We start from the raw sequence: 14519 nt of genomic DNA on the forward strand, positions 1-14519 counted from the left end.
GAGCCCGACGTGGGACTCGATCCCGGGACTCCAGGGTCATGACCTGAGCCGAAGGCAGTCGCTTAACCAGCTGAGCCACCCAGGCGCCCTAAATTCGTTTCCTAAAGCTGCTATAACGAAGTTCCACAAACTTAGTAGCTTAGGATAGACAGCAGAGATTTATTCTCTCATAGCTATAGAAGTCATAAGTCTAAAATCAGCGTCTTGGCAGGGCTGTGCTTGCTCCAGAGGTTCTGGGGGAGAATTTTCCCTTGCCTCTTCTTGCTTCTGCTGGCACCTGCTGATCTTTGGCTTGTGGCAGCATAATCCTGTTTCTGCATCCTCCTCACGCGGCCTTCTCTGCTGTATCTCGGGGTCTCACACCTCCCTCTCCTTTGTCTTATAAGGAAACTCATCTTACTACTTAGGGCTTACTCTAAAATCCAAGATGATCTGATCTTGTGATGCTTAAGTATGTCTTCGTGAATACCCTATTTCCAAATAGTATTACATGCACAGATATCAGGGATTAGGGCTTGAACATAATCTTCAACCAACCATAAGCATCAAAGATGAATTTCAGTATATTTAAAAATGTCAAGGCAAATTGTAAGACTGTGGATAATAAACACTCAAAATATAAAGACAAATGACCAAAACATATAAAGTGATTTTTCTTGTTAAGCCATTTTTCTTTTCTTGATCAAACTATTAAATATTTGAGAAGCCGTGTTATTAGAAGGGCCCTTTCTATTACCAGAACTAAAATACAATCAAACTTTGGAGAGTAGGCTTAAAATGGAAATAGTCATAAGGAAATTAGAAGAATTTTAGAAAGGTTCACATCCTTATTGATTACTGTGATGTTTGTAGATTTATTGTATATATAAGGCATAAGTCATTTCTTTAACCTCAGCCGGCTAAAAATTATTCTTTGGTACTTTCAAAGTAAGGAACCTCAAAGTACCTGTGTTGTATCTGGTACAGGTAGGTGCAGCCCATTTTATGATTGCAAACTATGTCTGTTCTTTCCTACCTGCCCTCTTTTCCAGCCTTTCCTCCTTCCTCTTTTCCTTTATCTTTTTTCCCCTCCTTTCTATGTCCGTCTTTCTTCCCCCTGCTTGGCTTGAGTTAGTTTCGATCATCTGCTTCTCAGCACTTCACCTTTGAAGACTTGAACAAAGTTGATGATTAATAGTCATTTGTTTTAAATCTGGTGCAGAGTGGAGTTTATGCTTTTCCCAGTGAAGTAAATTATAAGGTGACATTGAAGTAGCAGTTGGAACAGGGCCAGTCCAATCAACAAATTAGCCAGGAATTTAGCCGGACTTATGCAAGAGGCCATATTCTCAGACTGTGCAAAATTTGGCCCTTATTCTTTAACAGATGGTAGTTGGTAGAGGAGATGTTGTTCTGACGGGGAAATGATAATGACAACAATAATGGCACTGTAGTAAACTTACCATCCTCTTTTATGAGTTTCACTTGAGTAGTTGTTTTCATCTTTAGTGTGATGAATTTTCATCATCAAAAACTAATGATGTTTTCATCTTTAGTGTGATGACCTGCTTATTTACTCCTCATTTGTTAATTACTAATTCTTTTCCTTAAAGTTTTGGTTTAGACATGCACGTAACATTGTTACCTATGGTTTCCTAAGTTAGCATATAGAAAAGTCAATTACATCTATGCTAGTGTGAATAAATTGTGGGACTCTCTGCATACCTTCATCACTGTATTTGTTAGGAAACTTCCAGAACGAGTTTTTGTTATCTTGTTTTTGACTGAGAGGATTCAGCAGAGTTGATGAAATCCACAGTGTGTTAAGGCAGCCATTAATGGGATAAGGCCAGAGATGAAAATTAATCCTTTGAAATATTTGGGAAATCTGAAGCCAAAGGGACAGATTTATTAAGGTCTGTTTTAGTACTGCGTACAGTTTACTATGGCAAAAGTGCTCTATTTCCATATGTAATATTACTTTATACCTGTAGGCTGATTCTTACAAGTTTGTGTTATTTTTTTTCCTATTTTATATTTGGCTACATATTTGAATTAGTCTGTGAGACTGAGTTGGTATGATTTTGAAGGATTTTGCCTTGTGTTATTGTTACTTATTGTATAGGGGTGCTAAGAAATGAGATAGAATGAAGAGATAAGAGATTAAACATTTATTCAGTGGGAAGGACTTGTTCCACAATGCTGTGTAATGCATTCTTTTAGAAACCAACTAGGCTATCAGAGGGGGACATGAACCATGAGAGACTATGGACTCTGAGAAACAAACTGAGGGTTCTAGAGGGGAGAGGTTGGGGGGATGGGTTAGCCTGGTGTTGGGTATTAAAGAGGGCACGTACTGCATGGAGCACTGGGTGTTATACGCAGTGAATCATGGAACACTACATCAAAAACTAATGATGTAATGTATGGTGATTAACATAACATAATAATAAAAAAAGAAACCAACTAGGCCTGTTGCATCTGACAAATGTGGGATCAGTGAGAGTTGGAGAGGTGGTGTTTTGTCATTTTTGTTCTGTTTTGACAAAGTAGATGCATATAGGATAATTGTTCTTATTTGTACTGCTCTGACATTTATAGTTAGGCCACTTTGGTGTGTTGGATTCTACAGATTTTGGTGTGTTGGTAGTGGGGGGGAGTGGATTATACCATTTCTCAGTCAGAACCTTTTCAGTGCATTGGTTGGTTGTTAACCCATTATCTTTTTTGATTTCTTGCTCTGCAAATTTCCTTTTGGAATATCTGGAAGTGTTTATGGCTGCCTTATCCAATATAGTTGATTAGTTGTTGTGAAAGGGATGTAATCTTGTGGCTTCAGAGAAAGTGGTGAAGCCTATATTGGAAAACCTTTCTCAATCAGATATATTCAGTCTAATTATAGACTTGCTTTTGGCCAAAGAATTTAGAAGGTGAGAAGCAACTGCTTTCTAACAGGTGGACTATAATGGTTAATTGGTCTTTGAAGTTCGTTTCCTCCCTCTCTCTCTCCCTTCCTTCCTTCTTTCCTTCCTTCCTTCCTTCCTCTCTCTTTCTTGTAATTCATTCCAAGTACGTCAATCAAATATTAGCTTTTAACTATCTACCTGGCACAGGATCCTGTTACTATACATGGATTAATTTGCTAAGTGTGATTAATATGGGTTCTACTTGGTTTGTTAACGGCTAACAATAATATAATATAAATTGAGAAATGTTTATCAGTTTGTGCCATAAGCTTAGTCTTTAAAAAATTGTATAAATCTTGATTCAGATATCTGCATTGAGTTTTGTCATCAGTATACCAATGATGATTACTTTAAAAAATTGCTGATTTTCCATTTTTTGTGAACTACTTCTGTTTGTTAATTATGTGGTTCCTATTTACATATTTATATATTCAGCAAATAATTTTTTAATACCAGTCATGTCCAGGCATATTAAGGGTATTAGACCCATGTATATTTAATAATTTTGTCAAGGAGTTAGTATTGGAGTGATTATGGGCAGTGGACAATTGTTGGAATGGGCTTCTGATAACCTTTGAAAAGCGCCTTACTTTACATCTTTGTTGTCAGACCAAAATTTCTGGTTGGCAGGAATAAATTGATGAATGACTATGTCAGGTTTTACCAAGAGTGACCACTTAGTGTCTTACTTTCATCAGAAGGCATGACTTATGACATATGAGTCTATGTATTATTGAGTTTTATGTAGAAAACAAATCTGTTGATGAAGAGTTGGGAATATACTCGAGTCAGTTCAGTCTTTGACAGGGTATTTTTCCATAAATGTTGGGCTGGCTTTCAGCAGATCTGATTCAGGCTTTACCCCACCCTTACTGAACTAAGTGACCTTGAACAAACTTCTTGACCTCTCTACGTCTCAGTTTCCTCATTTATAAAATGAATACAATGGAATGGCTTACCTTTCAAGTCTCTTCTTGTTTAAAAAGTCTGTAATTTTATTTAAGGTGAAGGCATTTTCCTAAATCTTCCCTTTCTAGTGATGGTTTTGGGTTTGACATTTTGAAAGAAAATTATCATTGTGGTCAAATTTGGTTTTGACTACTTTGAAGATAGGTTGTAAATTTTTGGCTCTGTATTCTTGAAAGAAAAATTTCAGGCCATGTAGGACTATCTGGTTATTCCTGTGTTTTCTTTTGGTAACTGGGCAGCCTTGTGTGTTACAGTGTGGTTGTATGATTACAGTCAGTAACTCTGAAGTAGCAAAGGGAGGTTGGTTGATCTAGTTTCAGCCTACTGTATCACTGAATAGCATGAAGAAAATTGGAAGGGTATTTTAGAAAATGATTAAATCCAACTCTCTCATTTAACAGATAAAAAAAAGTCCAAAAATGTTTGTTAATTTATAAGCTGAGCTTGTATCAGAAAATAATGTTGATTATAATCTCATTCATTCACTCAATAGATATGTATGTCAACCTATTAATAACCTCCTTTTTGAAGACCGGGTTTTAAATACATTTTTAATATACTTATTATGATGTTAAATAACTCTTTCTCTTTGATGAAGAATGAAACACCTTTTTCACTTTTCCAAATATATTTGGCCCTCAAATCCTGTCCACTCTGTCTTCTTTATTCAGTCCTTATTCTTCAAGCTGACATTATATACCAGGCACCATTTGAGATACATATTCAAGGGCAAGTAAAATTTCACCTTCCCAAGTTAAACTTGAGATTCCTTTCAGCTATCCATGTAAAAACCTTAATAGGTAATTGGATATATAAATCTGGGGATCAGCCATGGCCAGGTTGGAGATATAAATTAAGGAGTTATACATAGATAATATTTAAGGTAATAGAATTAATTAAGGTTAATTAAAGGTTGAAGAAGTAAAAGAAGCGATCTGATTCCCAGGGAACTTCTACGTTTCAAATTGGGGCAATGAAAAGAAGCCAACAGAATAGACTGAGAAGGAAGAGATAGGAAGAGAACCATGTAAACAAAATATTCCAAGAAGGAAACGGTGGATTTGGCATGATGATGGCTGAGACAGAGTCTGCAGAGTTTTTGAATCTTCTCAAATTTTTTTTGCAAAATTAGACTAAGATAGTTAAAAAAAAAGTCATAAACACTATATTCAATAACAAAAAATAGATGACAGTTGTTTAAATGAATTTTAGAGCACAAGCAGGTAGGGCAGAACTATTGACAACAATGAGGTGTCTGTGTCTATCACATCTGGGCTGGAGTAATGGAGGAGTACATAAGGGGACTTAAGGTGGTCCTGAGTGCTCAGTGATCCAGGCATAGATTGCTGCCCCCAAAGGAACAGTTGCCAACAGAGTAGAGGACTTGGAAGACATATCTGAGACCAGCAGCTGAAACTGGCAGAGTGCTCTGAGCCCTCATTTCTCATAGAAATAAATACCTGGTGAAAGCACCCTTCTTAAAATACAGAGATGGGTGGTAGGGAAATTGTAAGGAGTAGCACAAAACACTGAAGGAAGGAGAATGTTGCATCTCCATAATAGCTAATGATGTTGGGCATTTGTGTCTTTGGAAAAATATTTAAGTTCTTTGCCCATTTTAAAATTTGACTATCTTTTTATTGCTGAGTTATGAGACTTATATATATTCTGGATACTAGACCTTTATCAAATACATTATTTGCAAATACTGAGTGGGTTGCCTTTTTGCCTTCTTGTTCGTGTCCTTTAATTCACAAAAGTTTTAAGTTTTGGTGAAATCTAATTCATTTTTTTTTATTTGCTTGTGCTTCTGGTGTCTATCATATTTTCAGAAACCATTGCCTAACCCAAGATTACAAAAATATGCACCTACTTTTCCTTCAAGAGTTTAATAATTTTAGCTCTTGTATTCAGGTATTTAATCCATTTTTACTTAATTTTTATATATCATGCAAGGTGGGGGTCCAGATTTATTCTTTTGTATGTGGATTCAGTTGTCCCACCATCATTTGTTGATAAGATTATTTCTTTGCTATTGAATTGTCTTGTCACTTTGTCAAAAATCAATTGATTATGGACAGATAGGCTTATTTTGGAACTCATTTCTATTTTCCATTGAACTCAATCTCTATCCTTATGCCAGTACCACAATGTTTGGCTACTGCACCTTTGTGCTGAGTTTTCAAATTAGAAAATACCAATCTTGCAACTTTGATTATCTTTTGCAAAATTGTTTTAGCTATTCATAATCCCTTGCAATTCTTACTTTTTTTTTTTTCCATAAAATATGGGCTGGGCGTGGAGCCCAATGTGGGGCTTGAACTGGAACTCAGGACCCTGAGGTCAAGACCTGAGCTGAGGTCAAGGGTCGGATGTTTAACTATCTGAGCCACCCAGGCGCCCCATCCCTTGCAATTCAATGTGAATTTTAGGATCAGCTTGTCTGTTTCTGCAAAATAAAGCCACTAAAATCTCGATACAGATTATACTGAATCTATAGATAAATTTGGGGATTAGTCAAATCTTAACACATTAAGTCTTCCATTCCAGTAACACAGGGTATCTTTCCATTTATTAAGATTCTCTAATATTTTATAGTTTTTAGTGTAAAAGTTTTATATTTCTTTGGTAAAATTTATTCCTAAGTAGTTTTTTTCATGCTATTGTAAGTGGAATTTTTTTCTTGATTTCATGTTTGGATTGTTCATTATTACAAGTGTGTGGAAATCCACATGATTTTTGTGTGTTGACCTTGTATCTTATAACTTTGCTGAACTTGTTTATTAGGTCAAATAGTGTATTGCTTATTGGGTCTAATAATTCTGTAGTTTCCAGTATATATAAAATCACATCTTCTGTAAATAGGGATAGTTACACTTCATTTCTAATCTAGTAATTTCTTAGTTTGCCTTTTGTTTATTTTTCTTGCCTAAGGCCTTTGCTAGGCCTTCAGTACAATGTTAAATAGAAGTGTCTGGAGTCTGGAGTGTATATCCTTGTCTTGTTTCTGATGTTAAAGTTTTAGTCTCTTGCAAAAATTATGATGTGAGCACAGATGCCCCTTATCAGGTTGAAGATGTTACTATCTGTTTTTAGTTTGTTGAGTATTTTTATCAAGAAAGTATGTTTAATCTTGTCATTGTTTCTCTGCATCATGTGGGTTTATTCTTTTCCTTTTTCATTTTAAAATGGTGTATTAAATAGATTGCTGTTGTATGTTGAACCACCTTGAGATAAATTCCACTTGGTCCTTAGTGCATAATCCTTTTAAAATGCTGTTAGTTTCTGTTTACTGTTATTTTATTGAAGAGTGTTACATCTATATTTATAGGGCTATGTAGTTTTCTTCTATTGTCTTTATCTGGCTTTGGACACTGGTTACTCAATCTTTTATGTTACCAGACTGAGGATAACTGTTATATTTTAATCATCTTTTTATCCCCAGAGCCTAGTAGTCTGGTACATAGTAATTAAATATAATAAATTATATATTATATATTATATAAATATAATAAACATAGTAAATTAAATATAATGCTTACTGAGAAAATTTGGTATAAAATAATGGCATATGGGAGAATTTTAGGTGATTGGTACATATAAATTTCATAGTACTTGGAAAGTCTATATTTTCTACCTTGAATTATGATGAATATTACTGAATATCTCTATATCATTTTTAAAAATTGAATATAACAGTCAAAATTTTCATTCTGATATCTAAAATGATTATAGAAAGCCATTATGTCAGTAATGAGAATTTCAGCATAATTCAGCATGTTGATAGCTGATATGTTCTCAGACACTATGCAAAGCAGTGAATTAATGTTCCTTTCTAGAAGATACAGCCATTAATAAAATGTTCATTGTCAGTTAAAATGTCAAAGAACATTTTGATTATTTATGAAATGTCTTTAAGAAAATACCTTTTCTGTGAATTGCTTCATACATTGTACTCTGTGCTTTTTTAATAGCACATCAATACTTTTTTGATGATTTATGTCCTTATTCAGGATTATAGTTATTGAATTATCAAAGTTGATCATTGAAATGGTTCATATTCATCTCTAATTTGTAATTAATTAGGTGAAAGAATACATTCTCAGTTTTACTTAACGGATCTAGGTTAATATGCTTTGCTCAGACTAATTCTAAATAGCTTTTTGACCTTTTTGGTTCTAAGTTTCCTCAATTCTAAACTGAAGAGATTAGTTAATAATAGATAATGTCAGAAGAGAAAAAACGTAAATTAGTATTTGATTAGTTAAGTTTGGAAAATGCTGGTTTCAGTAAAGTTCAACATATTTCCTTCTGGGTTTGTCTGAGGTTTAATATGTTAATGTATGTTGTTAATGTCCGTAGTTTGACCATATTTGCCTATTTTATATGAGCTTCTTACATATTGCTGGCCTGAAAGTGAAACGTATGCATCCCAAGAACTGCCTGAGATGATCCACTATGATATGGAAAGATGTCAGAATATCTATTTCTATTTACATATTTTTAATCTTGAAAAGTAAGAGAAAAATTATGTTAATCCTTAGCACATGGATTGATGCTTTTTGCCCTCCCTAGGTCCTTATATGAAACAGACACAAGTTTTTTGTGAGATAACCTGATGTGAATGGGAGATCCAAAGTGATGAGTTGATAGTGATGCCCTTACTTGTTTCCTTGTTTTTACTGTAATATAGTACATAACTTGCTTAACCAGGTAATTGGACTGTTATGTAATTTAGTTTTTACTCAAACAACTCTCATAGAAATGGAAAAGTGTCTTCAGAAAGATTGTTGCCATAAGCCATAGATTGATAATTATACCAACAAAAATCCATATTTATAACAAGTACCCTTGATGATTTTTCTATACTGAGGCAATTTTGGGAAATAGTGATTTAGCCACACTAAGGTATATAAAGGGATATACCAGAAAGGGAATTTAGATGTTAATAATAAAATAGAACCTGTTAAGTCAGTAAAGTATAATAAATGAGGGGAGATGATGAATGAGCAAGTGGAAGCAGTAAATGGACAAAAATTATTGGCATTATCTTTTATCCTAAATATAGCTGAAGTTTAATTTTCTCTCAAAGTCCATTAGGGTGAGGATGCAGTCATTCCCTGCAGTCACTCAGGATTTCAAGCTGGCAGAGGCCGTGCCCTCTGCAGAATCTGGCTTTCGTTGTCACCTTGGGCATTGCCATCCAGCAAGCAAGTAGGGGAAGAAAAGGAGTTTGTGGAAGGTTTTTTGTGATTCAAGCCTGGTGTATGAAATGGTGTATATCACTTCTCCCAGGTTGATATTCCTAAAATAAATCCCACTTGATTGAGGGGTTATTCTGTTTATATATTGCTACACTCAGTTAGCTAATACTTTGTTTAGAATTTGTTTCTGTACTTACAAAAGAGTGGTTCATAATTTTTTCTGCTTTTAAATATCTTTGCAGAGTTAAGTATAAGGGATATGCTGTCCTAATAAAATATGTAGGGAAGTACTCCTTCATTTCCTATTCTCTGGAAGAGTTTGTGTAAGATTTCTCTTATTTCTTTCTTAAATGTTTATTAAAATCACCTGTTAAGTCATCAAGGCTTCAAAATTCCTTGGTCAGAGGTTGTTGGGTTTTTTTTTTAATGATAAATTCAGTTTTTCTTATATAAATAGGACTATGAAGATTTTTTTATTTCATCTTTTTAAAATTTTGATAAGTTGTGCTTTTTCTTAGGAGTTTTTTTATTTTATCTAAAATTTCATTTTTAGGTGTATTTATATCTTAATGGTTTTTTTTTTTAGAAATAGCTGTAGGTTAATGTAATATCCTAATTCATGTATGATGTAAATTTGCATTTTTCATTTTTCTCAATTATTTTATTTTTATCATCTTACTACATTTCATTTGTGTCTTATTTTGGATTATTTTTTAAAGATTCTTTTGTTACATGTCTATTTAATCTTTTTACTCTGTCTCATGTCATTTTAGATTTGTTTTTTGTATTTTCCATAGTTTTATTCCTCTTTTCACTCAAATCTCTTCCCCTCCCCCCACTAACTTTTGGTTCTCTAATTCTGCTTCCTGCTTCATTTCATCTACTGTTTACCTCATCTGTTGAGTTATTAATAGTGCCTATTTCTCAGCTGTAAAATTTCTATCTCATGAATTCCAGTTCTCTGATGAAAATCCATATCCTATCCATTTTCTTCATTTCTCCTCTACTTTGTATTTTTTTAAGATTTATTTACTTATTTTAGAAAGAGAGAGAGCATGAGCAGGAGGGGCAGAGGGAGAGGGAAAGGGAGAGAGCATCTTAAGCTGACTCCGCACTGAGTGCGGAGCCCGACCTGGGGCTTGATCTCATGACACAGAGATCACAACCTGAGCTGAAACCAAAAGTCAGATGCTTAACTGACTGTGCCCCTGAATCGTAACATATTTTAAACTCTTTGATAACTAATATCTAAATCATCCGTGAGCCTATTTCTTTTGTGTTTTCTGTTTTCTGTGTTTTTGGTCTCCTCTGTTGTCAGCTCTGATACTTTTGTATTGAAACCTGTACAGAGTATTTGAAAAATTAGAAAGTCTCTGTAAGATGTTAACGTTCTCCAAAGAAAGTTCATCCATTCCTTTGCTAGGAAGATAGAATGAGGAGTTGGTCACCTTAATCCAGCAGTTCTCCAACTTTGTTAGGGTATTAAACTATTGGTATGTGTATATTACTGGAGAAGTAATAAAAAATATATAGAGGCCCAAGCTTATTGCAGTAACACAATCCCTCCTGGCTCTTGATCCAGGTGCAGAATTGCCATATGCCTCAAGAGGTAACACTATTGTTTTGTGTTATCTCACCTGTCAGTATGGTTTTCCTCGCAGTTATGTTTTCCTGTCTTTTTTCATTGCTTCAGTCCTCCCTAATGCTTTTAAACAGAACTTTATTTTTTCTCATTGCTTTTAGCTGCAGCATTAGTGTGCCATAAACCACTCAATCATTCATAGATACAAGAAGTCAGTGGTTTTATTTTGTAAACAAAAGAACAAACCATGGTTTAAGTTTTTTGTTTTTGTTTTTCAGGAAAAACATAAACAAGAATTGGAAGACATGAGGAAAGCTGGTCATGAAGCTCTCAGCATTATTGTGGATGAATATAAGGTAGAGGTTTGGGAGTCTGCTTTCTCTATTAAACTGTGGCATACTTTAGAAAAAAGTTTACACACATTGGCATATGCAAACATATGCAAATTGTAGAATGGCAGTAGTCTTATTTTAGTATAGAATTCTTTTCAATTGACCGATAAGTGTTTGTTGAAAACATACTTGGTAGATTACAAAGGTAATGCTAGATGTTGCTCTGCATTGGAGAAGTTGTAGAATGTTTAATAATCTGCAGCTGAAGAAGTTCAAGAACAAAATTCTATAGAATTAATTGCTAGATTAGCTTTTATCTTCACTGTGGTTCTACCTCTTTTAGAAAAAAAAAAGGCATGATATATGCATCTGAAAAATATTGTGGGTAAAGGGTAAGATTAAGAAAAAATTTGTTATGAATATTGTTATAGAAATCATGATACATGTCAATATGAGGGACATACACAGCATTTTTCTCTGATTCGATGCCTGCGTAAGCTTAATCATTTAAAGCAAACTGAGGACTGGTATGTTGCAAGCTTTCAAGATAGACTTAATTTTAAAAAAGTTGGTCCATTAGTTGTATCTGATGGATGTAATTTTGCTTTCTAGTTCACTTTGTGTCAAGAGCCAATACTGTGAACCTAATTTTCCCTTATTGGTGGGTAATAACTGAAAATAAAGATTTTATTTTCATGCTCAAAAAAAAAGTCCTTTTCCCCCTGAATTTCATGTTAGGTCTTTTTTTTCCCACAAATAATAGAGGAATACATTCTTGTTGAAATTAAATTCAAACAATTCTCCCCAGAGGTAACCATTAGCAGTTTGACATGTGAGCCCTTCTATAGGATTTTCTCCATATTTGCATATGCATATATGCTAATACCATATTGTATAATTTTTTTATTTGTATTTACAGAAAATGTTATTCCACTCAATCTATTCTTTTGTTTCTTTCTGTATTTATTCAATATGACTTGTATTTTATTTATTTATTTAAGACTTTATTTATTTGACTGATAGAGACATAGCAAGAGAGGGAACACAAGCAGGGGGAGTGGGAGGGGGAGAAACAGGCTTCCTGCTGAGCAGGGAGCCTGATATGGGGCTCGATCTCAGGACCCCAGGACCATGACTTGAGCTGAAGGCAGATGCTTAATGACTGAGCCACCCAGGCACCCCGACTTGTATTTTAGTATCAGTATGTATGAACTTATTTTTTGTTCTATAGTATTCCACAGTATATATATGTATGTATATGTACATACGTACACACACACACACACACACACACACACACACATACACACACACCATAACTGGTTTAACTGTACCTGTATAGTTAAGCATTTAGTTTGTTTTTGGTTGTTCATTACTACAGTAAATTTTTTTAGTTAAATCCTTCTACCACATGTAGAATACAAAAATTTCTTATTGTTGATTAAACGTCATCCTTCGACTTGGTAGAAATTAATGTCATTTTAGTTAGCTAATAATTTAATGTCAAAAAGCTTCTTGTGACAAGTCATTTGGATAAAAGTAGAAAAAGAAGTAGATCCAGAATTAATTTAACAAAAAGTACTTTTTTATTTTTTTTTAAACCCAAGGTAGTCTAGTAGATATGTGTTGGAACATGTAAGGTCATTTTTGTGACCACACCCAATATAGAAACCTGTGCCATTGTCAAGATGGTTATTAAAAAAATACCAAGTTTTTGCAGCTGTGATTATTGGCTCTTTTTATAATATTGTGAATTTTTAGTTCTACTAATATAAACCAGCTTTACAGTTATTGAATTGGGTAAAAGTATAGGATCTATTTTGAACTATCATCTTTTTTTTCCCCTAGGCTAAGGGTGGGAAGAATTAAAAAGCTGGAATTTATATAATACTCCTGGTGCATTAAGTGATATATTCTTGGGTAAATTTGTATTTTACTTATTTTTATTTATGAATTCTAAATTAAATGTTTTAAAAGCATTTACATTGTGTTTGAACTTGTATTTTTCTGAACAGCTCAACGTTTGATATTTTAAATCCTTTTTTGATTCTAGCTCCACATATTTCATTTGCTGAAAACATGTTTATTGTATATTGCTTTCAATACTGACAGTTAATGAGTTTAAAAGCATAAGTGAGAATTTTGCAAATACATTTTACAAATTGTAATTTGGAGAAACTTGGTTGAGAGCTACTCATTTCACCTCTTCTTTGTCTAGTATCATTATTTGATGTCCATTTGGAGAGGATTTAAAAGTTTCAAGCATTAGGTATCATGATTTGCTTAAGAGGGTTAGGAATCAAGTCAAGTAGCCTACAAAGTTATATTTAATTTGTTGTATACTTATTGTCAGTTTATATATAAACTTAGATAAACTTTTGTCACAGGGAACTTTCGTGTAAATACATTTCATATAGCTTTCCATATTGATTCATTGATGAGCTTCATATTTTGTACAATGATGTTATTGTACTGTGAGAAAGAATAAGATCTGATACTTTAATTATCACATAACATTTTACAACCAATGTGTTCTGAAAACATATGGAGAATCAACTTCAAAGTAATATAGGAAGAAATAAAGTAATTCAGATAGGAAAAATAGGCAATGTTTTCCTCATAGGTTAGATGTCTTTATAATGTAAGTGTTGATTTGTGACCCATTATGGAACAGGAAAAGAAACAATATAGTTTTTTTTCCATTTGAAATTCAAGCATGAGAAGGTCATGTGATAATTATTGTATTATGTGTCTCTTTTTTAGACAGTAACTTTTTGTTGATACTTTTAAAGCTTCATTTTGTTAAATTATATAAACATTTTGATGGATGATTCATTCATCATTAGATAACTCAAAAACAAATGAAAATACAACTTCATACAACTAATTACTATTACTAAGAGAAGTTGTATGAACATTCTCTTTGATTTATTCTTTCCTTAATTCAAGAAACATTGACTTCCTTCTTTATGCCAGGGACTGTTGTGGATACAGCACTGAAGAAGATAGACAGATCTTTGGTCCAATGGAATATATATTACACACCCACCCATGCACATGCACAGACCATATATAGGTAGTATATAGTCACCAAAAACCGTAGCTTCCCTTGATGCTTTGACTTTAACCTCTCCTTGCTATGCAGGTATTTACTCAAATATGCAGCTGGACTAGAGAAATCTGTACCTTTCCACTACCATCCCTGACTTTTAGGGATCTTATATTCTTCTGCTTGGTTATTCTGGACTAGATGTGATAAGTCATTTTTCTCACTCCAGGTTGAGTTGAGACATTGTTGAAGAATTTGAAAAAAAAAAATTCATTAGGAAAGATAGTGAAAAATATAAATGAAGTAAAACAAAAATGATAAAAGCCTAAAAATTAGTGTAGAGGAACATGCATTATTTTTACATTAAATTTTCCTTCCAGAAATGTGAAGTAGACTTTTTTGCCCCTATTCTTCCTACTACTATACAGCTAAAAAAAT

General features: G+C 33.6%; 1 protein-coding gene across 2 annotated transcripts in view; it reads left to right on the forward strand.

Moving 5' to 3' along the window:
- Positions 1 to 14519, forward strand: part of CCDC91 (coiled-coil domain containing 91) — a 315250-nt gene that overhangs the window by 141581 nt on the left and 159150 nt on the right. For both annotated transcript variants that reach the window (XM_028113274.2, XM_088025993.1), the window contains exon 7: positions 10979 to 11056. In XM_028113274.2, coding sequence (XP_027969075.2) covers positions 10979 to 11056 — 78 coding nt within the window. The remainder of the gene's footprint in view (positions 1 to 10978; positions 11057 to 14519) is intronic.

Source organism: Eumetopias jubatus, unplaced genomic scaffold, assembly GCF_037043125.1.
Source record: "Eumetopias jubatus isolate StellerSeaLion01/CBP00866 unplaced genomic scaffold, mEumJub1_p1.0 scaffold_8, whole genome shotgun sequence".
Classification (NCBI taxonomy): domain Eukaryota; kingdom Metazoa; phylum Chordata; class Mammalia; order Carnivora; family Otariidae; genus Eumetopias; species Eumetopias jubatus.